Below are 22,712 nucleotides of genomic sequence, written 5' to 3' on the forward strand. Positions count from 1 at the left end.
AACACTTTCAAAGTTTCCCCAATTCTTCGGACTGACTGACCTTCATTTCTTAAAGTAATGATGGCCACTCGTTTTTCTTTACTTTGCTGCTTTTTTCTTGCCATAATACAAATTCTAACAGTCTATTCAGTAGGACTATCAGCTGTGTATCCACCTGACTTCTCCACAACGCAACTGATGGCCCCAACCCCATTTATAAGGCAAGAAATCCCACTTATTAAACCTGACAGGGCAAGTGAAAACCATTTCAGGTGACTACCTCTTGAAGCTCATCAAGAGAATGCCAAGAGTGTGCAAAGCAGTAATCAAAGCAAAAGGTGGCTACTTTGAAGAACCTAGAATATGACATATTTTCAGTTGTTTCACACTTTTTTGTTATGTATATAATTCCACATGTGTTAATTCATAGTTTTGATGCCTTCAGTGTGAATCTACAATTTTCATAGTCATGAAAATAAAGAAAACTCTTTAAATAAGAAGGTGTGTCCAAACTTTTGGTCTGTACTGTATATGTACCACCTAATCAAGGGCACCTGTGGGAGAGGCTGGGCACAAGTGCATAAAAATGCTTCATAAACATGGCACATTCTAACTACCATATTTCTCAATGTACCTGCTTCCCTTCTATTCCAAAGTTGGATGCCTGCAGCCACCACTAGGGGGAACCCAGTGCAAAGAAATGTATAGAATTACCATTTACTATACAGTTAAAGGGAACCTGTCACCGGGATTTTGTGTATAGAGCTGAGGACATAGGTTGCTAGATGACCGCTAGCACATCCGCAATACCCAGTCCCTATAGCTCTGTGTGCTTTTATTGTGTAAAAAAACCCGATTTGATACATATGCAAATTAACCTGAGATGAGTCCTGTAGGTGAGATGAGTCAGGGACAGGACTCATCTCAGGTTAATTTGCATATGTATCAAATAGTTTTTTTTTTACACAATAAAAGCACACAGAGCTATGGGGACTGGGTATTGCAGATGTGCTAGCGGCTATCTAGCAACCCATGTCCTCAGCTCTATACACAAAATCCCGGTGACAGGTTCCCTTTAACATTTATTATGGGCAGCATGGTGTCTCAGTGGTTAGCACTGTGGTCCTTGCAGCGCTGGGGTCCTAGATATAAAATCCAACCAAGGACAACATCTGCATAGAGTTTGTATGGGTTTCCTCCCACACTCCAAAGACATACTGATAGGGAACTTAGATTGTGAACCCCATTGGGGACAGAGTGATCATAATGTCTGTAAAGCGCTGTAGAACATATCAAAGCTAGATACGTAAGTGCATAAAATAAATAATTTACTGGAACCTGAAATAATGTCTTTGCATTGAGTTCCTCCTTGTGGTGCTTTTACATCTTGAGAAAGAAGTTCACCAGGTGGTCCCCCTGGGTCTGGTCTTTTCATTGGAGGTATGTCACTGCTACACGGGCAGATAATCTGCTCATAAACTAGCGCAGTTCAGAGGTACATCATGTCAATTGGCACTCGTTTAGTAGATTTAGCCCTTAGGATACTGGAGGTTTTTCCGTTTTTGCGTTTTCCTTTTTTTCCCCTATCTTCCTTGAGCCATAACTTTTTAATTTTTCATGGGAAAAGTTGTACTTTTTAATGCCACTATAATTAATTATAGCATACAATGTAGTGGGAAGCGGTAAAAAAAAAATTCCAAATGGGGTGGAAAAAAATGCAATTCCTCCACTGTTTTACAGGTTTTGTTCCCACGGCGTTCCGTTTGCGGCAAAACTGACCCATGCCCTTCATTATCTGTGTGTCACGGAAGGTGTACAGGAAACTAGAAGACACAAAATGAATATCCGACTGACTGGATCCAAAACTAAGGAACAAAAGGGAGAGCCCTGCATCAGACCTGGCTCTGTCACTGACTGCTCAGCCTATGCGAAAATCCCAATGGTAGATGATCGCATATCCTCGTACCTCGACTGTATAACACCTGAACACCCTATAATAGTGAAGGGACACGACCACCGGCTCCCTACACTTGATACGGAGGGAGTCAGGGTCACCTGGGATCCAGCAAACAGAAAAACACAAATGAATGAACAAAACTTATCTGTAGAAGACTCAGAAGTAGGATCAGCATGCACACACTCCAGGAAGGAATATAAACCGCAAAGTGAAGCAGTCTGGGAAGGGATTTAAAGGGATGCAATCAATGCAACTACATGACAGCTGAGAGAGGCTAACGAGATGAGAAAATGAAAGCAAAACAAAAGGAAGCTCAAGGAGGAGGTTCTGAAAGACATCTGTCATAGCTTCTCAGATGTCTGGTGGTGACACTGTGTCAGTACAATTACAACAATACCGCATATGTATAGGATTTTTATGTCAAAATAGTGTAAAAATAAACTTTGAAAAAATAAATATATTTTTTTACATCACCATATTCTGACCCCCATAACTTTTTATAGTTATACCTACAGAGCTGGGTTGGGGCTCATTTTTTGCAGGACAATCTGTAGTTTTTATTGATACCATTTTGGAGTGTGTGACTTTGTTATCACATTTTATTACATTTTTTGGGGTGAGAGAAGCAATGAAAAAATGGCAAATTGGCCATTTTGACCCTTTTTTCCATATTGAAAAAATATTTTTATATTTTAATAGTATGAGCGTTTTTGATCGTGGTAATACCCATGATGTTTATATATTTTGTTATTTATGTATTTATTTATTTATTTTTTTTTGGGGGGGGGGTGATTTTTTTATTTTTTATATATATTTTAAAAAATTTTTTTTTACTTTTTTGTAATGATTTTGAAGCTCTTATTTGATCATACAAAATCAATTTTTTATTTTTTATTTTGAACAATCATGGATTTTTAAAATGCATTTATTACTGACTATTGCTCATTTCTTATGTTGACCTACAACCTGGTGGCCAAAATAAGAATTGCAGCTTCAATGCCCTCAGCCTCTTCAGTGAGGCTGAGCGCATTGAAACCAATTACCGGCATCCTCATTGGCCACAGAGGATGCCAGTAGGAAGGGTTTATCACCGTTTGCATGCTGTGATCTCACTTGATCACAGGATCTAAAGGCTTTAAAGGGATTCTGTCACCTCGTTTTAGCCTATAGAGCTGCGGACATGCACGGCTAGATCGCCGCTAGCATGTCCGCAATATACCTGTCCCATAGCGCTGTGTGCTTTTATTGTGTTTAAAAAAAAGATTTTATAGATATGTAAATGACCCTGGTAAGGAGCCCAAGGGGCTGTACTAACCTTCTTGGAGCCCAGCCACGCCCCCCTTTGAAGGAGCCCAGCCACGCCCCCTGTGAAGGAGCCCAGCACCGCCTGCGTCCTCCGAATCTCCTCCTTGCTCGCAGTGCCGGCATAGTGTTCCTTCCCTGTGCTGGCATCAGCCTCAGGGAAGGAACTGCGCATGTGCAAGCTCGCGCATCGCGAGATTACGACGATCTAACTGTGAGCTAGGAGGCGATTCGGAGGACGCAGGCGGTGCTGGGCTCCTTCACAGGGGGCGTGGCTGGGCTCTAAGGAGGTTAGTACAGCCCCTTGGGCTCCTTACCAGGGTCATTTACATATCTATAAAATCATTTTTTAAACACAATAAAAGGACACAGCGCTATGGGACAGGTATATTGTGGACATGCTAGCGGCGATCTAGCCGTGCATGTCCTGCATCTCTATAGGCTAAAACGAGGTGACAGACATAGGCGTGTGCAGCCTATTGCATTAGGGTGTGCACCCTAAGGCACAAACACACACGCCCCGCGCATGTGTGTATATATACACTCACCTAAAGAATTATTAGGAACACCATACTAATACGGTGTTGGATCCCCTTTTGCCTTCAGAACTGCCTTAATTCTACGTGGCATTGATTCAACAAGGTGCTGATAGCATTCTTTAGAAATGTTGGCCCATATTGATAGGATAGCATCTTGCAGTTGATGGAGATTTGAGGGATGCACATCTGGGGCACGAAGCTCCTGTTCCACCACATCCCAAAGATGCTCTATTGGGTTGAGATCTGGTGACTGTGGGGGCCATTTTAGTACAGTGAACTCATTGTCATGTTCAAGAAACCAATTTTCCAGTCTTCAACAGTCCAATTTTGGTTAGCTTGTGCAAATTGTAGCCTCTTTTTCTTATTTGTAGTGGAGATGAGTGGTACCCGGTGGGGTCTTCTGCTGTTGTAGCCCATCCGCCTCAAGGTTGTGCGTGTTGTGGCTTCACAAATGCTTTGCTGCATACCTCGGTTGTAACGAGTGGTTATTTCAGTCAACGTTGCTCTTCTATCAGCTTGAATCAGTCGGCCCATTCTCCTCTGACCTCTAGCATCAACAAGGCATTTTCGCCCACAGGACTGCCACATACTGGATGTTTTTCCCCTTTTCACACCATTCTTTGTAAACCCTAGAAATGGTTGTGCGTGAAAATCCCAGTAACTGAGCAGATTGTAAAATACTCAGACCGGCCCGTCTGGCACCAACAACCATGCCACGCTCAGAATTGCTTAAATCACCTTTATTTCCCATTCTGACATTCCGTTTGGAGTTCAGGAGATTGTCTTGACCAGGACCACAACCCTACATGCATTGAAGCAACTGCCATGTGATTGGTTGTCTAGATAATCGCATTAATGAGAAATAGAACAGGTGTTCCTAATAATTCTTTAGGTGAGTGTATAGTGTATATATGTGTATATATATATATGTATATATATATATATATATATATATATATGGAGAGAGAGAGAGAGAGAGGAAACCGGACAGCACTCCAGATAAAAATAAGTGGTTTATTCACCCATGTGGTGTAGGCAACGTTTCAGCTCATACAAAGAGCCTTTTTCAAGCAGCCTTTGTATGATCTGAAACGTTGCCTAAACTTTTCATTAGAGTTTAAAGCAGTTTCAGCACTATAATAAAATAATTTACTTACAAAAGAAGCTATTCAGTCGTCTGCTGTGCTGTCCTCTGCTTGCTTCCGCGGATCTTCCCCTCCTTTCAGTCTCTCCATAGTGCGCAGGTGCCCTGTTATGGGGGATCTGTGGGTGACACAGTGTTATGGGGGATCTGTGGGTGACACAGTGTTATGGGGGATCTGTGGGTGACACAGTGTTATGGGGGATCTGTGGGTGACACAGTGTTATGGGGGATCTGTGGGTGACACAGTGTTATGGGGGATCTGTGGGTGACACAGTGTTATGGGGGATCTGTGGGTGACACAGTGTTATGGGGGATCTGTGGGTGACACAGTGTAATGGGGGATCTGTGGGTGACAGTGTTATGGGGGATCTGTGGGTGACACATTGTTATGGGGGATCTGTGGGTGACACATTGTTATGGGGGATCTGTGGATGACACATTGTTATGGGGGATCTGTGGATGACACATTGTTATGGGGGATCTGTGGATGACATATGACTGAGGAGAGCTATCAGGGGACATTATACAGGGGTAATTTAACTGAGGGGTATCACGGTAAATTATACAGGGGTAATATAACTGAGGAGGGCTATAAGTTATATTACCTCTGTATAATGTCCCCTGATAGCCCTCCTAAGTTATATTACCCCTGTATAATAATGTCCCCTGATACCCCTTAGTTATATTACCCCTGTATAATAATGAAGTTATATTACCCCTGTATAATAATGTACACTGATACCCCTTAGTTATATTACCCCTGTATAATAATGTACACTGATACCCCTTAGTTATACTACCCCTGTATAATAATGTACACTGATACCACTTAGTTATATTACCCCCTGTATAATTGAACCTGATACCCCTCAGTTATATTATATAACTGAGGGGTATCAGGGTACATTATACAGGGGGTAATATAACTAAGGGGTATCTATCAGGGTACATTATACAGGGGTAATATAACTAAGGGGTATCTAGCAGGGTACATTATACAGGGGTAATATAAGTGAGCAGGGCTATCAGGGACATAATACAGGGGTGAGGGGTAAGATAAGTTATATTACCCCTGTAAAATGTCTGATAGTAGCCTAGCCCTCCTCAGTTATATTGCCCCTCATGTACCCTGATACCCCTAGTTATATTACCCCCTGTATAATTTACCCTGATATCCCTCAGATATATTATATAACTGAGGGATATCAGGGTAATACAGGCGACAACAGAGGATTCGTAGCACTGTGGGACAGGGGGGGTACATAACATACTTCTTTTTTTATATGCCCTCACCTCACCAGCTAGCAGGCGGCCAGGCGCGCAGGGTACTCAGATGCAGCGTGACGTGACGTCAACTCAGCCCGCGCCGCACAGCACGCACTGCCTCCGCCGGGTCCGGGACGCCGCCCCCCTATTAGAATACTAGCCACCGCGGCGGCAGCCAGCAAAACAGACAAATTGAATCAGCTGGGGGGCAGTGCGCACGGAGGTGACAAACCTATTAGGGTGTGCCCAGGCACACCCCGTGCGCACGCCTATGGTGACAGAATCCCTTTAATTACTGCGATTGGCATTATTGCCGATCGCGGTAATCAGCTGTGGGTCTCTGGCGTATGAAACAGCAGAGACCCGCAGGCCATGACGCCCGCAGCACGTGCGAGCAGGCGCCTTGTTTCCCTATCTCTCCAGCTGGAAACAAAAGGATTTAAGGGACTGTGCCGGGAGCTGGCAGTCCTTTCACTTGCTGACTGCTTAGCCCCCCATGCTCCTTCCCTCTTCCAGACCGGCACACTAATTGGTGATGCAGGGAGCATCTGCTCTCTCCTCCACTATTCTGCTCTGCAGGGACAGATCGTCCACTACTCTCATACAGTGCTGCAGCGCAATCTGTGCCTGCAGGGGAGCGCTGGAGGTGATCTGATCATCAGGAACGGGACAAGGTGAGCAGTTACTTTATTTTTTATTTTATTAAAGGGAGTCTGTCACCACAATTTGACATTATAGACCGCTTACATAGCGCTGTATCATAACTATACATGAGTCAAATGGTACCTTTGGGTACCAAATTGTGGTGACAGACTCCCTTTAACACTGGGGGCACAGAGGGGGCATTGTTACTGTGAAGGGGCACAGAGAGGGCATAACTGCTGCTCAGACACCCCGATATTAGATACTCAGTCAGGCCCCCATATGAGAAGCTCAGCCCCCCCCTTCCCATATCAGATGGTTATTCAGGCCCCCATATGACTCAGGCCCCCATATCAGTTGGTCAGAACCCCCCATATGAGAAGCTCAGACCCCCCATATTAGCTGCTCAGACCCCCTTATTAGATGCTCGGGCCCTCCATATCAGATGCTCATTCAGGCCCCCATATGCTCAGACAGACCCCCATATCGATGCTCAGACCCCCATCGGACCTCAGATCAGACTCAAAATAAATAAATAAACTTACCTCTCCTTCTCCGCCAGAGCTCTCCGTCTGGGGTGTCCTGCGGTCTAGTGACTGCAGTTCCATAATGGAAGCGCTCACTAGTATGAATGGTCCCCCTCCCACTGAACTGTCTGAGAGCATCAGATCATAACGTACACGGCTGGCGGCCATGATGAGGGCTTGGGCAGCCATACTGGGCATCGGCCCACTGGGAAACTTCCCTGTAGGATCTATGACCATTCCGACCCTGTCTGGAACTCAGTACCCCAACACATCAGACTCTGCTAAAATCCAAACCTTCAAAAGTACCCCGAAAACCCACCTCTTCAGGAATGCCTACCACCTGCAATACATGCTGCCACCACACAGCCAGACGAGGCACTTTACCGCTATCTGCTCTATCCTTCCCCTTCTCTCATAGATTGTAAGCTCTTGTGGGCAGGGTCCTCTCCCCCTCTGTGTCAGTCTGTTACCAAGCTCCTGTTTATTGTACACGTGTTTCATATTATCTATGTATACTTTCTCCTAGATGTACATATGAAGTATAATGGAAAGAACAGCTCTTGTTCCGTATTTAGACCCGCTCCGGGTTTTGGCTCGCAATAACTGATGGAAATCACTGACCGCGTGAACTAGGCCTGACTGTGCACTACGTTCCTCCACACAGTATGAATGGTGCCGACTACCAGAAACGTCAGGTCCTATTAGATAAGTGGCAAATACTTTTCAGAAACATTTGGAGGCGTGGCAAAAGTGGCGCCGTGGCTTGATAAATGTGGCTTTAACCCCAATGCCACATTCCTATAATGTATTCAGGCCAGCAAACTGACATAAACGTATTCTGCTCCATGGTGCCTGCGTCAGTACACAGAGAGGTCTGACAGTCTGAGCTCTGGGAAGTCCAGGGGTTTGATTTATTAAAACTGGTGTCGCAAAACATGCGGACAGCACTCCGTGTGCTGTCCGAATCCGTTGCACCGTTACGTGGCCCCGCAAAAAAAATATAGCATGTCCTTTTCTTGTCCGTTTTGCGGACAAGAATAGACATTTCTGCAATGGGCCACCCGTTCCGTTACGCAAATTGTGGAAGGCTCACGGACGACTTCCTTTTTTTGCGGACCGCAAAAAAACGGCACGGTCGTGTGCATGAGGCCTAAATTAATTTTCTTTTTCAGTGGTTTTGATAAATCTCCCCCACTAAAGCTGGATTCACATGAATGATAAAAAAATCATACGACAAACAGCTGGCACACAAATGGCATCTATGTGCTGCCCGTTTTTATGACACACTGGCAATGGGTCTTGCATGAAAGAAGCGCACGCTGTGATGGTCTGTGTAAAAAAAGTTATCTGAATTGGCCATTGACTAGAACGTGTCAGTGTTCAGTCCGTGTACCTGACCCGCACACGGATGTGAACCACCTGTGTGAATGAGCCCTAAGATGAAGACGACCTATGTAGGCCTAGTATGGGCTACAGGAGCCTGGGTGACGGTATATTGGAGGTATATAGGGGTAACGTACAGGCTTCATACACTTCTACAGCTCTAGTGTGTGCAGTGTTGTTTTAGCTAGGTGAGGTTACAACAGTCCATGCCTCCATGCTGACTGACACCATTTTTCCAGGCTGCATCATTCATGTGACATTGTTGTATGTGGGAGGGGGGCAGCAGCAGAGCATTGCACAGGAATGTGACGGTGATAATGCCCACATCAATCTGGCCATGGTGAGTATGTAGGGACAGCCTCCCTCCCTGCCCTGCCCTCCACTCGCTTCCATTGGAGGCTGAGAAGTGTGTGGCTCCCCACATCCTCTTCCTGTCTCCTATTATCACATGAGGACAAGCCTCTCACCTCACTCACCCAGGGAACATGTCAGCAGCCAGCCCAGTCAGGTCTCCCACCCTGCAGAGCCACAAGATGAAGAAGGACGAGTCCTTCCTGGGCAAGCTGGGGGGCACCCTGGTCAGGAAGAAGAAAGCCAAAGAAGGTGAGAAGGGGGCAAGGACTGAAGGAAAGGGTTAATAGGCGGTGTACTGGGGTCAGACCCAAACTGCTAATCCCCACTGATCTGAGTGGGACCGGCTGACTGACTTGTGTGGGGCTGGACATGAAAGGGTTAAAGGGACTGAGAGGAATAAGAGTGTAAGCTCTTGTGGACAGGGTTCTCTCTCCCTCTGCACCAGCTGTTCACGCCTTTATGTTTTGATGTGATATCATGGATGGAAACTGCTGTTCGTACATGGGCAGCGCCCTGGAATAAATGGCACTTTAGAGATAATGACTGACTAGTGCGGGACTGGATAGGAATAACTTACTGGTGTGGGACCTGGCAGGAATAGGGACTGACTGGTGTGGGACCTGGCAGGAATAAGGGACTGACTGGTGTGTGACTGATCAGTAGTGAAGGACTGACTATCGTGGGATCGGATAGCAATGGGTTAAATATGCACGCTAGTTGTGGGCCCAGGCAGGAATAAAGGGCAGACTAGTGTAGGATCAGACAGGGCAGGGTTAAATCTGGGACTGAGCAGAAATGACTGATTTCACAGACAGGAGTGGGTTAGGTGATAACTGTTGCTGCAGAGGCCCCCATGGACTGATTTTCGGAGTAGAGATTGTAATTTTGGGCAGTCAGTATGGGGTTAACCACACACATTATTTATATATATATATATATATATATATATATATATATATATAAAAATTGTACAGTGGACGTGTCTGATCTGATGGCGGTTACTGCAGCCGGTGAAGATCAAGCGATATTACAAGTCTTTACATTCCATACCTTCCTCTCCTGGTACTGCCAGCCCTGAAGGCACCAATGCTGCCCAGGACACCCCCCGGGAGCTCACACTGATGCCACTCATAGTGCCCGCAATCTGTTACAGACAATGCTCAGCAGAGCAGCGCTGCGCCGTCTTAAAGGGTAATCAAATGAAATAACTGTAATGTGTGTGTCAGCCACACTGTCCTGGCTGCTGGGAAAGCAAGAACGTTAGCACTTCATGGAGATGAGCGGCGTTTGGCGGCCGCTTATCCATGTTCCAGGACATTATCGTATATATATTATCACTTTCTATGGGGTCCGCCTACAATCTCAAGTCTGCCCTAAGGCAAGAGCAGCTTCTGAGGGGAAATAAGGATAAATTCTATGTAATGAATGTATGTTGAACATGTCTGTGGTCGTCTTCCTCATCTTCAGCCTTACAGAGCCTGAAATGGCTGCCAACAGAGAGCAATGCTAGATTGTGTCAAACTGGTTGTCTAGGACAAAAAACAAAAATGGATGCTTTCTTCCAAAAACAGCCCCACCGCTGTCCACAGGTTGTGCCTGGTACTGCAGCTCAGCCACATGGAGGTGAATGGGGCTACACGACCTGAGGACGGGTGTGGGGCTATTAGGAAGAAAGCAGCTATCTCTTTCTAGTCCTGGGCAATCCCTTTAGGCCTCATGCACACAAACGTATTTTCTTTCCGTGTCCGTATGCGGAACCATTCATTTCAATGGGTCCGCAAAAAAACAACAAAAAAACAGAAGTTACTCCTTGTGCTTTCCTTTTTTATCCATTCTGAAAAAAAAAATAGAACATGTCCTATTATTGTCCGCATTATGGACAAGGATAGGACTGTTCTATTAGGGGCCAGCTGCACCAGGACGTCAACCGTATTTTTTGCGGGTCCGTTTTTTGCGGATCTTAAAATACATACATACGGCCGTGTGCATGAGCCCTTAAGCTGCCCAACAGATGAGAAGCTTTGGCTGTAGCTTCTGCAACTGGAATGTGTCACAGCTCGCTGCGCCCCCTCATCTGGAGTCCTTAGTTCCGTCCTTTCCTGTTCCCTGCGTCACTTTCACACCCCGTTCTATTACTGTACACATGTCCCTGTGCTCAGGAAAGGCCTGCACTCCACGTATTTACATAAGCCTATTCACACTGCGCTGTTTATTTCCAGACTGTTCTTTCCTCGGATGATGACGTGAGATATCAGGAAAGGGACTCCTCTTTATAGGGGCGATGGTGACACAGAGCTCCGAATCCTCTGCTTTCCTTCACACAGCCATAGTGATACAATTCTGGTTACCTGTAGCCACCACTAGATGGAGCTCACTGCATAGAGTTTCTCACAGCCCCCTGCATTTAATGGGACGTTTCCTTCATTTAAAGGGGTTGTTTCATGAACAGCGTTCAACTTTTTTTCTATTTTTTTATTTTATTTTTTTCTATCACCAAGGTCTGAATACTTTAGTAATTACATGTAATTAAAAATGTAGTATAGCCAGTGAGTTATCTGTAGAGCGCCACCTGCTGTTTTTCTTTTCCTTATTTCTCTGTCCATGTACTCAGGTGGTTGCATGTACTCCGTTCCATCCTTCAGTTGCCGCCAGCCATATAGTCTGTTAGAAGCTGTGATTGTTGCAGCAGAAAGGGCACACCCCTGAGGAAGGACACCCGTTACCACAGAATTTGCCATGTAGACCTGGCAGCTGTTCAAAATTCACATAGACTTCCGCGCTACTGACACTGGTGAACAGAAAAATGTACTTAGTTCTCTCCGTTTCTAGGAAAGCTGGGTGACCGTTATGGCGTCTGCCAGTTGCCCAGCCTCCTGATAATGTCTTTTAGGGCTCGTGCACACCAGCGTGGTGCCCCGTGCCCATACTGTGGACCACAATACACGGGCACCATCCGTGCGCATTCTGTTTGCGGACTTATTCACTTGAATAGGTCCGTAATCTGCAACACCGCAGATTGCGGTGTGGAGGCGCGGATTATTCCCATGGAATCGCTTCCTACTACTTCCTCCGCACCGCTCCGTATCTTGAGAATTGTGGACCCATTCAAGTTAATGGATCCGCATCCATGATACGGAGCGCACACGGCCGGTGCCCGTATAGTGCGGACCCGCTGTTTGCGGTTTGTAATGCGGGTACGGGGCACACCCGCTCGTGTGCATGAGCCCTTACCTTGGAAAGCTGGGTGTTAATGGTGGCTGTACCACCCAATCACAGTGTAGCTTTTGTTTATAAAAGCTGAGTGCTGATTGGTTGCTACGGACAGCAGGGCCAGATTCCCTCAACACTGCCTGTTGTCAGTTACCATGGAGATGCATAGGTGCCGTGAAAACAAGACTTTTTTTTATTTATTTTTTTCTTTTCTTTCTTTTTCTTCATAATCAAGTGCTATTGAAAAGTTGCTTAATTTTTCATCTCGTATACACTGGAGCAATAAAAAAGGAAATTAATTGTGAAATTGGACGTGCCCTTTAAAAAATATATACATATAAAATATGCCCCTTATCATATGTACAACGCCATGGAATGAATCCCCCCTTCCCCTGTGTGCTATAGAGTCATATGACTGTGTGCTGAGGGTGGAGGCAGTGGCACTGTAAGGGTTACTGTGAGGAATGTGCATCCTGAGGGCAGGGAGGAGGGATCCTAGAAATTGCAGGATGGATGAGTAGCTGGAACTGGGTAAAGACTCATGCCAGTCACAGACCATATTACGGATCGGTGCCAATACGGGTCTGTAAATGGGGGCCCATAGATTGCTGATACACTCTTTTATCACTACTTTAGAAAAGTGGCAAAAAGCAACAAATTATGGTGTGTGCTATAATTCACAACTTTTTTACACGACAAGAGACGTAAGCTGTTTTGGGCAGCCGCGGACGGTGTATGGAGTGGAAGCAGTACACTGTAGTGTCTGGTGCCGGTGTGCTGAAGCATGGCTCCTATCTGGAGAACTGCCTTGCTGGGGTACCCCACTGTCAACATCCACTTTGACACCACTGCAGCCAATGACTGGCTGCAGCAGTGACCTGCTTCTCTTGTGTCACAACCTGATGCAAGGGGAGCAGGTCATCTCTGCGGCCAGCCATTGGCTGCAGTGGTGTCAAAGCTGAGGACTTGAGCCAGGGGCGGATTGGCCATAGACCATACAGGGAAATTTTCCCGTTGGGCCAATGCCCAAGGGGCCGCCTGGGCCCTCCTCATGGCTGGCCTGTGGAGGTTTGTAGGGATGGATTTAGTGATGGACTGCGGTATTTAGCTCTGTTGGGGTGGTATAATGTGCCACAATATGGTATTGCTGGCTCTGTCTTTCATCAATTTGGACCGGACTACAAAACGGGGCCACTTTTAGTAAGTTCCCAGTCCGCCCCTGATTTGAGCGAAGGAGCTGGTCCCAGTGCCAAGAAGCAGGTAAGTATGCTTCACTTTGCAGGTCTGCCCAAAGGTGGCCAACCCCTTTAAATCTCCCCATAGAGTATTTTTTATTTTTATTTGTGGTCCATGGCACATCCGTGCATTGCTCTATAGCAACACAACTTATAATACACAACTATACGGACCCTTTGTGCCAGAAGACTGTCACTGTGCACACAGCTCTGCCATACACAGGGGGCCCAAAGCTGCCCTGTTATATGACAAGCTGCTAATACAGTTGTGTTCAAAATAATAGCAGTCAGACATCACTAACGTGATCAACCACTGTTTTTGGCAGAAATTTATATTTCTACATAGCAAATAATTTACTAGCAGGTGTAGTAGAGTAATAGAAATCCAACAGTCATGACATGCATGCTGCTGATTGTCTGTAATTCAATCACTTATTGAAAGGGGCATGTTCAAAATTATAGCAGTGTGGAGTGCAATGAGTGAGGTCATTCATTCTTTGAAAAACAGGTGGCGATAAGTACCCTTATTTAAGGAAGGAAGGCAGCAAATGTTGCACATGCTGTTTACAGTGCATTTCTCTCTGAAATTCTGAGGAAAATGGGTCGTTCCAGACATTGTTCAGAAGAACAGCGTACCTTGATTAAAAAGTTGATAGGAGAGGGGAGAACATATAAAGAAGTGCAGAAAATGATAGGCTGCTCAGCTAAAATGATCGCAAATGCTTTAAAATGACAACCAAAACCTGAAAGACGTGGAAGAAAGCGAAAAACTACCATTCAAATAGATAGAAGAATAGCCAAAATGGCAAGGACGCAACCAATCAGCTCCAGGAAGATCAAAGAAGGTATAAAGTTACCTGTAAGTACTGTTACAATGAGCCAAGCTATCTGCAAGAAGCCCCCGCAAAGTCCCACTGTTTAAAAAAGACGCGCTGAAGAGATTACAATTTTCCTAAGAGCACATTGACCGGCCTAAAGAGACATTTTGTGGACTGATGAAAGTAAGATTGTTCTTTTTGGGTCTAGTGGCCGGAGACAGTTTGTCAGACGACCCCAAACACTGAATTCAAGCCACAGTACACAGTGAAGCATGGTGGCGCAAGCATCATGATATGGGGATGTATCTCATACTACGGTGTTGGGTCTATTTACCGCATACCAGGGATCATGGATCAGTTTGAATACATCAGAATACTTGAAGAGGCCATGCTGCCTTATGCTGAAGAGGAAATCCTCTTGAAATGGGGGTTCCAACAAGACAGGTGGAGTGCCCCTTTAAACGGAACGGCCATTTCCCCCTGTTTAGCATGTCCGTGTGATATGACGCTATCTGCAGGAAGCACCATGGCCACGTTATGTGCTCTGTCACTTTGGTTGGGGTTATGCTGTATAAATACTGGAGAGGCTCCCTCTCCTAGCGCAATGGTCTTCCTGTTCAGATCTGCTAAATCGCCTCGAGAAAAAGTAAGACGTGCTTTAAATTATTTTGTCAGAGTTCTGTAATTAGGACAAAATGGAAGGATTAGAATTCCACAGCAGCACAGATTATTTTAGGATAAGTGTGTGATGTCAGTGGTGTGACTGGGGTAGTGTCATATTGTGAGGAGGGGAAGAAGGCTATGGGCAGAGTGGAAGAATCAGAAGCTTACAGCACCACAGAGTATTTCAGGCAGTACCAATATGGCAGAACATGCTCTTGTTGTCTATTTGTACTGGCAATTGATATACCCGCCTAATGTTCCAGCCTTTGTATATGGCGGTTTACATGCATAAATCGGGGTTACAGCGGTATCGTCATCCGGTAAACAGGTGACCTATAGCGTAGATATGCAATCATTTTATGACTGGTGAGGTCCTTATGGGACTCCTACACTTCCGGAGAATCCGTGCGCAGTAGGTATTCTGGAGCACCACTGCAGGGAAAACTGACAGGGATGCAGGGCTAAATCAACGCTGTGACCCTCTTATTTCTCAGGATTGGTGGGGGCTCAGATCAGACCCTACCAAGTGACAAGTAACCATGGGGCGTCCAAGCAAAATTTGTAGTGAGGCTCTACGCCAATATGAATAAATACATTGTCCCACATCTACTAATGTGAGTGCACCTAGACATTGCTGCAACATTTACCTCGGTTAGGTGCATCTAGTTTTAGAACTGTCCCCCCCTGTTCTACTGACCCCATTCAAGGAGGCATGGCTTAGCAGGAAAGGAGTGTGGCCTAAGATGTGACATTTTGTGCAAAATTGCGCCACAATTCTGGCCTAGGGGGCCGGGGACGCAGCGTGGTCACCCCCCCCTAGGGGACATGGGGCGTGGCGTGGACGCCCCCCTAGGGGACATGGGGCGCGGTGATGATGCCCCCCTAGGGGGCCGGGGACGCAGCGTGGTCACCCCCCCAGGGGACATGGGGTGTCGCGTGGTCGCCCCCTAGGGGCTAGGGATGCAGTGTGGTCGCCCCCCCCAGGGGAAATGGGGCGCGGCGTTGACGCCCCCTTAGGGGGCCAGGGACGCAGTGTGGTCACCCCATGGGGATTGTTCAAATAAGGAAAAATGTAGAGTGATGTCACACGCAGGTATAGTGTACATGTGATGTCACAGTACAGGGATATTTAAAAAATGCAGTGGAGAACGGCTAATGCTCATGTCAGGGGTAACTATCGGGTATCTTAGTAAAACTTAGAATAGGGAGGAAATGTAAATCCTCATCACCCCCTTCCTTCATCCAAAGTAATCACTAACTGACCATGATGCCTGAGTATCAGACTTCGTAGCTTCTGCTAGTTATGGTTATGGCATCACCCAGTATTTCTCCATGTTTGAACACTGCTTTACTTTACCGGATGGGAGTAACATTTGGCAGCCAGGGATCTACAGTCTATCTGCTCGCAACACTGGCGCCCTCTGCTGTTCCTAAGACGCAGTGCAGGTAGCAGCATTCGTTCATTCTTGTGAGATACTTGGTTGGGTCAATGTAGTTATCATGTGAGTCATGTTGTGTTTCGTGAACCTCATGAGGGCGTGGGGCCCTGTTATGTGGTTAGTAATCTTCTGCAGAAATGTCAGCAGAATATACATGCACTTGGAACATTTCATGGAGGTATACCTTATAGATTGGAAGCTCTTGCGGACAGGGTCCTCTCCCCCTCTATACCAGCCTGTTAATAGTTTCTTGTATTTTATATTTGTGGAACCCGTCTGGATGTACAGCGCCATGGAATTAATGTTAATACTAACAACGGAGGGTAGGGCTGAATGCCTTTCAACTGGGTGACTGGTCTTTGTGCTCCCCCCTACTGGTATCGTCCCCCCAGGGGGGTATATGTGATGTCATCCCATTATTACCCGTCTATCACCAATGGAAGGGGCACAGCTTACCTTGCCACTCTTTCCTGTAGGCGATGGCTCGGGCCCTTTCTTGTGGGGTTGAGTACTTTTGCAATACACTTTTACCAGCCTTAGTACTTGGCAGACTCGCTGTGTGTTTCTGGGTGGGTGCAGCCTGGGCACAGACCATAGCATCTCTGTACTGCACTAATTATGCTGCATAGCAGCTGGCACGGCTCCTGGCACAGCACACACCTCCAGCACGTCTTTCCTACTTCTCCACCGCTTGTCCATCTCTATAGCTTCCCATTAGATCTCCTTAGTCATTAGACGCCCCCTGAGCTGATTTTACTGCCAGGATTCCAGCTGTCCAGACCCCTCCAAGCTGACCAGCTCCTGTCACGGTCAGAAATAGCCCGGCTCCAGTCTTACACTGCAGTACCCTTCTTCAATCTGGGACCACCATGTCCGGGCTGCTGTGCAGAAAACGCAGGAAGGACACCGTAGAGGCAGGAGAGAAGGTGGACAAAAAAGGTTTGGAAGATAGGGAATGTAGTACTTGAGTATGACTGACTGCTGGAATTTTGGTTGTATGGAACTGTTTATTGGGGGCGGGGGATGGGAATGGCTGGTTTGTCAGTGACAACCTGGGGGTTGTTAAATGCTAAATTTCTGCCTTGAGTCTCTATGGCTCCATATTACAGACCCATACACGCTGTATGGTGCACAATACCTCCGATAAGATTAGAGGTACACAATGGGCCAAAAGCCTGATATGACGGTGTGCATGGGTCCTAAAGCCATTACATTTAAAGGGGTTGTCTCACTTCAGTAAGTGACATTTATCATGTAGAGAAAGTTAATACAAGGCACTTACTAATGTATTGTCATTGTCCATATTGCTTCCTTTGATGGGTTGATTCATTTTTCCATCACATTGTACACTGCTCATTTCCATGGTTACGACCACCCCACAATCCAGCAGCGGTGGTCGTGCATGCACACTATGGGAAAAAAGCACCAGCCTATGTGTGCTGCCACCAAATAGACCGGCACTTTTTCCTATAGTGCGCAAGCACGGCCACCGCTGATGGATTGTAGGGTGGTTGGTTGTAACCATGGAAACGAGCAATGTATAAATTAATCCAGCCAGCAAAGGAAGCAATATGGACAATAACAGTATATTAGTAAGTGGCCTGTATTAAACGGGTTATCCAACCCCCTATAATGCCACCCCTTTAACTTTCTCTACATGATAAATGCCACTTGCTTAAAGGGATTCTGTCACCAGTTTTTTACCCCCCCCCCCATTTAAAAATATGGGTATGTTCATGGAGCTCTTGTGATTCCTAATGTGGTCTTATAACCTAAATCTGTAGGCTCATTTTGTCTAAAAAAACGTTTTATCTAACCTGTCATTCATCTCGCTAAGGTGCCCAAGGGGATGCTTGTGTCTTCCAGATGCCGCCCGCACCCGCCGCCATTCGTGCCCAGCTCCTCCTTTGCTGTCATCAGCGCCGCCTCAGAATCCTTTGCTACGCCTCCGGCTCTCCCTCACTCCCCCCTCCTCCTTCTCTAACATCCCGCGCGTGCGCACAGGCCCGTGCCTGATGCGCCCGTGCGGACTTCTCCGTTCGGCTTCATGGAGCGAAGTGCGCATGCGCCGGCACTTCGCTCAACCTCCAGATGACCTGAACAGTTCAGGTCATCGGGATGTTGAGTTAAGTGCCGGCGCATGTGCACTTCGCTCCATGAAGCCGAACGGAGAAGTCCGCACTGGCGCATCAGGCACAGGCCTGTGCGCACGCGCGGGATGTTAGAGAAGAAGGAGGGGGGAGCGAGGGAGAGCCGGAGGCGTAGCAAAGGATTCTGAGGCGGCGCTGATGACAGCAAAGGAGGAGCTGGGCACGAACGGCGGCGGGTGCGGGCGGCATCTGGAAGACTTGAGCATCCCCTTGGGCACCTTAGTGAGATGAATGACAGGTTAGATAAAACGTTTTTTAGACAAAATGAGCCTACAGATTTAGGTTATAAGACCACATTAGGAATCACAAGAGCTCCATGAACATAACCATATTTTTGAATGGGAGGGGGGGGGGGTAAAAAACTGGCGACAGAATCCCTTTAAGTGACACATCCCCTTTAATGGAGTTGTCTAGAATATGAAACCATTCCCTGCAGCGGAGCTGTGACTCCCATAGGAATCTATGTAAACATCTACCATCCCCCTCCTAAGGCCACATCCCCCAAACTGAACACTGACCCCAAATGTGCACAGTGGATGTTGGGAATGCGCATATGTCTTGTGCTCTGTTATTTCTGCTACTTTTCTGTGCTGTTGGAGACCCCCTTTAATATGTACGGTATGTTTCTTTTGTTTGTTCTTCTAGTGAGTGATCTCCAAGATGAAGGCAGAAATGCGATCAACGCCCCCATGTCCCCCAGCACCATTGACATCCACCCGGAGGACACCCTACTCGGTACAGTATATTTCCTTTAGTGCACACTGTATAGCCACCGAATGGCACAATTTTATTTTACATGTAATGTTGCTTAGTCTGCCATCTGCTGGTGAAAAGTGAATCCTTCCATGTAATATCTTTGTAGGAGCTGCTCCCATTCTGGCGCACTCAAGCCATGCTTGTAAATTCATTCCTCGTTATGGCTTCTGCCAACAAAGCCAGCTGCATTCTGAGGGTGCCAGGAGCTGGATCCAGGGTGACCAGCTGATTGCACGGCAGCCACATACTGAAGGTGTTTGTCTCTGATGAGGCAACCCCATTCATTGCCACGTGCCGTTAACATAATATTATTAGGACTGGGGTAGAACAATTGTCTGCCACACCCCGATGTGGCAGACAATTGTCGATAGAGAAGCGTTCCTTCCTGGCAATCGCTGCTCGCCAGCGGAGGAGACCGGTGCTATTACATACAGCGATCTCCTCCACAACATGGGTAGGGGTGATCGCTATGCTATGCTCGTCTCCGTGCTCTACAGTGATTTACCGGTGGCAAATCGAAATTAGAGACTGTGATCTGCCGCTAGCAAACGATAATTTTTTAACATGTCAAAAGATTTGGATTGCCCGATGATTGAGTGTTTGCCCGTTCATCGGGCAGTCGACTGCAGTATTACACTGCCAGATGATCGCTAACACACATCTGCGGGACATCAATGGGGCCGCAAAAGATGTGGACAGCACTCCATGTGCTGTCCGCATCCGTTTCTCCGTTCGGTGGGCCCACAAAAAAAACAAAAACATGTACTATTCTTGTTTGCGCTTTGCAGACAAGAATAGGCAGTTCCGTGCCGTTCCGCAAATTGCGGAACGCGCACAGACTTTATCCGTGTTTTGTGGATCTAAGATTTGCGGACCGCAAAACACACCACGGTCGTGTGCATGTAGTCTAATACAGACTTTAGTTTCAGGCATTTTACTAATGGGGTTTGGCTCCCAGACACACCATTAACATTACTGCTTATACAAGTAGAGCCCCCTGACAGAGTGGAGAGGGTGTCGGCAGTAAGTTTGTGTTGACGTTACTGATTATTTTGCCCTTCCTCTGATCCGTCAAAACAATAACCCACAAAAACAGATCCTGTCTGTGGAGCATACGCCTTCACTCGGTCAGCATTTGCCCAATAATCCATCAGTATTGCTAATGCCCCGAAAAAAACTAAAAAAAAACTGGAGTGGATGTAAAACAGAGATGACACGTGAATGGAATATTTGCATGTGTTCTATGTTTTGTACCCACTCCTGTTTTTGGCTACCAAATCATAAGCCAGTTCTGATGGGACCATACAAGCCTTACAGCTGCTACACAGACAGGATCCGTTGTGTGTCTCATTTTTTTTCTTCCTTCTGACAGATCAGAAGAAAGGTCAAATAAATCATTATGTCAGCCAGGCCAAAAGGCAAAATAGCGGTCCAGTCATGAAGTGGGGAGGGTGGGAACAGCATGAGAAGTCCACAGAGTGGCCCTATGACATAGTGGTGAGGTGAAAGCAGCATGAGAAGGCCACAGGGATGGCACAATGACAGAGTCTGAAGGTGGCGACAGTAACGGCATCAGGAGGATACCACAGAGTGGCAAGGTGACAGTGTGGAGATGGCAGCAGCATGAGGATACCACAGAGTGGCAAGGTGACATAGTTTGGAGGTGGCGGCAGAATCCTGAGACCACAGAGTGGAATGGTGACATAGTGTGGAGATGGCAGTAGCAGCAGCATCAGGAGGATACCCCAGAGTGGCAAGGGGACATAATGTGGAGATGGCAGCAGCAGCATCAGGAGACCACATAGTAGCAAGATGACATAATGTATAGATGGCAGTAGCAGCAGCAGGATACCACAGGTGACATAGTGTAGATATGGCAGCAGCATGAGGAGACCACAGACTGGCAAGGTGGCATAATGTAGAGATGGCGGCAGCAGCAAGAGACCACAGAGTGTCAAGGTGACATAGTTTAGAGGTGGCAGCAGCATCCTGAGACCACAGAGTGACATGGTGACATAGTGTGGATATGGCGGCAGCATCCTGAGACCACAGAGTGGCAAAGTGACATAATGTGGAGATGGCAGTAGCAGCAGCATGAGGAGGCCACAGAGAGGCAAGGTGACATAGTGTGGAGATGGAAGTATTAGCAGCAGCATCAGGAGGCCACAGAGTGGCACGATGGCCAACTCTGGAGGTGGTGATAGTAACAGCCTCAGTAGAATACCACAGAGTGGCAAGGTGACATATTGTGGAGATGGCAGCAGCATGAGGAGACCACAGAGTGGCAAGGTGACATAATGTGGATATGGCAGACGCATGAGGAGACCACAGAGTGGCAAGGTGACATAGTGTGGATATGGCAGCAGCATGATGAGACCACAGAGTGGCAAGGTGACATAGTGTGGAGATGGCAGTAGCAGCAGCAGCAGCAGCAGGATACCACAGAGTTGTAAGGTGACATAGTGTGGAGATAGCAGCAGCATCAGGAGACCATAGTGGCAAGATGACATAATGTGTAGATGGCAGTAGCAGCATCAGGAGGATGCCACAGAGTGGCAATGTGACATAGTGTGGAGATGGCAGCAGCAGCACCAGGGGACTACATAGTAGCAAGATGACATAATGTGTAGATGGCAGTAGCAGCAGCAGGATACCACAGAGTGGCAAGGTGACATAGTGTGGAGATGGCAGCAGCATCAGGAGACCACAGTGTGGCAAGGTGACATAGTGTGAAGATGGCAGCAGCTGCATCAGGAGACCACAAAGTGACCCGGTAACAGAGTGGGGCGGTGGGTGGCAATACCAGTACCCGCTGATGAAGGTGGGTGAAATGAGCACTTGGCATCAGGTGTGTGGCATCAGGCTGGTTGCAGCATCAGCAGGGCCGGACTGGCCTACCGGGATACCGGGAAAATTCCCGTTAGGCCGGTAGCTCTGACTGCCGCACGGCCGGCTGTGCCGACAGCGAGGAGGCTGAGGCTCCTTGGCTGGTGCAGTAACAGAGGAGACCATTCCCCCTATCAGCACGGACATTGCCCGGAGCCTGACTCCTCCCACACATGTGACTGATCACGTGATCATGACATCACACAAGGTCCTTTAGCCTGGTAGCTGCTGCTTGTGTGGAGCTGTCATCAGGCTGTTCAGCGCTGTCAGTTAGGAGGCTGACGAGGTCTTGAGGTCTAGTAGCCACACTGATGCTTCTAATGAAAATACTTCAATAGCAGCATCGAGGATGCACAGTCTCAGGCTAGAGGCACAATTATATAATCAAATGATCAGCCACATTCAGCAGTCTTGCCATACTGACAATGCCAAATCCAACCTGAGAGATCAAACTTTTGGCAG

The 22,712-nt window shown here is 47.0% G+C and overlaps 1 protein-coding gene across 3 annotated transcripts in view; it reads left to right on the forward strand.

Moving 5' to 3' along the window:
* The first annotated feature begins 9,177 nt into the window (after nt 1-9,177).
* Nucleotides 9,178-22,712, forward strand: part of PARVB (parvin beta) — a 53,724-nt gene continuing 40,189 nt past the window's right edge. Inside the window, exons 1-2 of one of the 3 annotated variants that reach the window (XM_044281084.1) lie at nt 9,178-9,342; nt 19,254-19,343. In XM_044281084.1, coding sequence (XP_044137019.1) covers nt 9,225-9,342; nt 19,254-19,343 — 208 coding nt within the window. In that variant the 5' untranslated portion in view covers nt 9,178-9,224. Of the gene's footprint in view, nt 9,343-14,971; nt 15,003-16,917; nt 17,398-19,253; nt 19,344-22,712 lie in introns of those variants that run through there. The other 2 variants (XM_044281086.1, XM_044281085.1) reach the window with 2 other exon arrangements.

This window comes from Bufo gargarizans, chromosome 2 (genome assembly GCF_014858855.1).
Source record: "Bufo gargarizans isolate SCDJY-AF-19 chromosome 2, ASM1485885v1, whole genome shotgun sequence".
In the NCBI taxonomy this organism is placed as follows: Eukaryota; Metazoa; Chordata; class Amphibia; order Anura; family Bufonidae; genus Bufo; species Bufo gargarizans.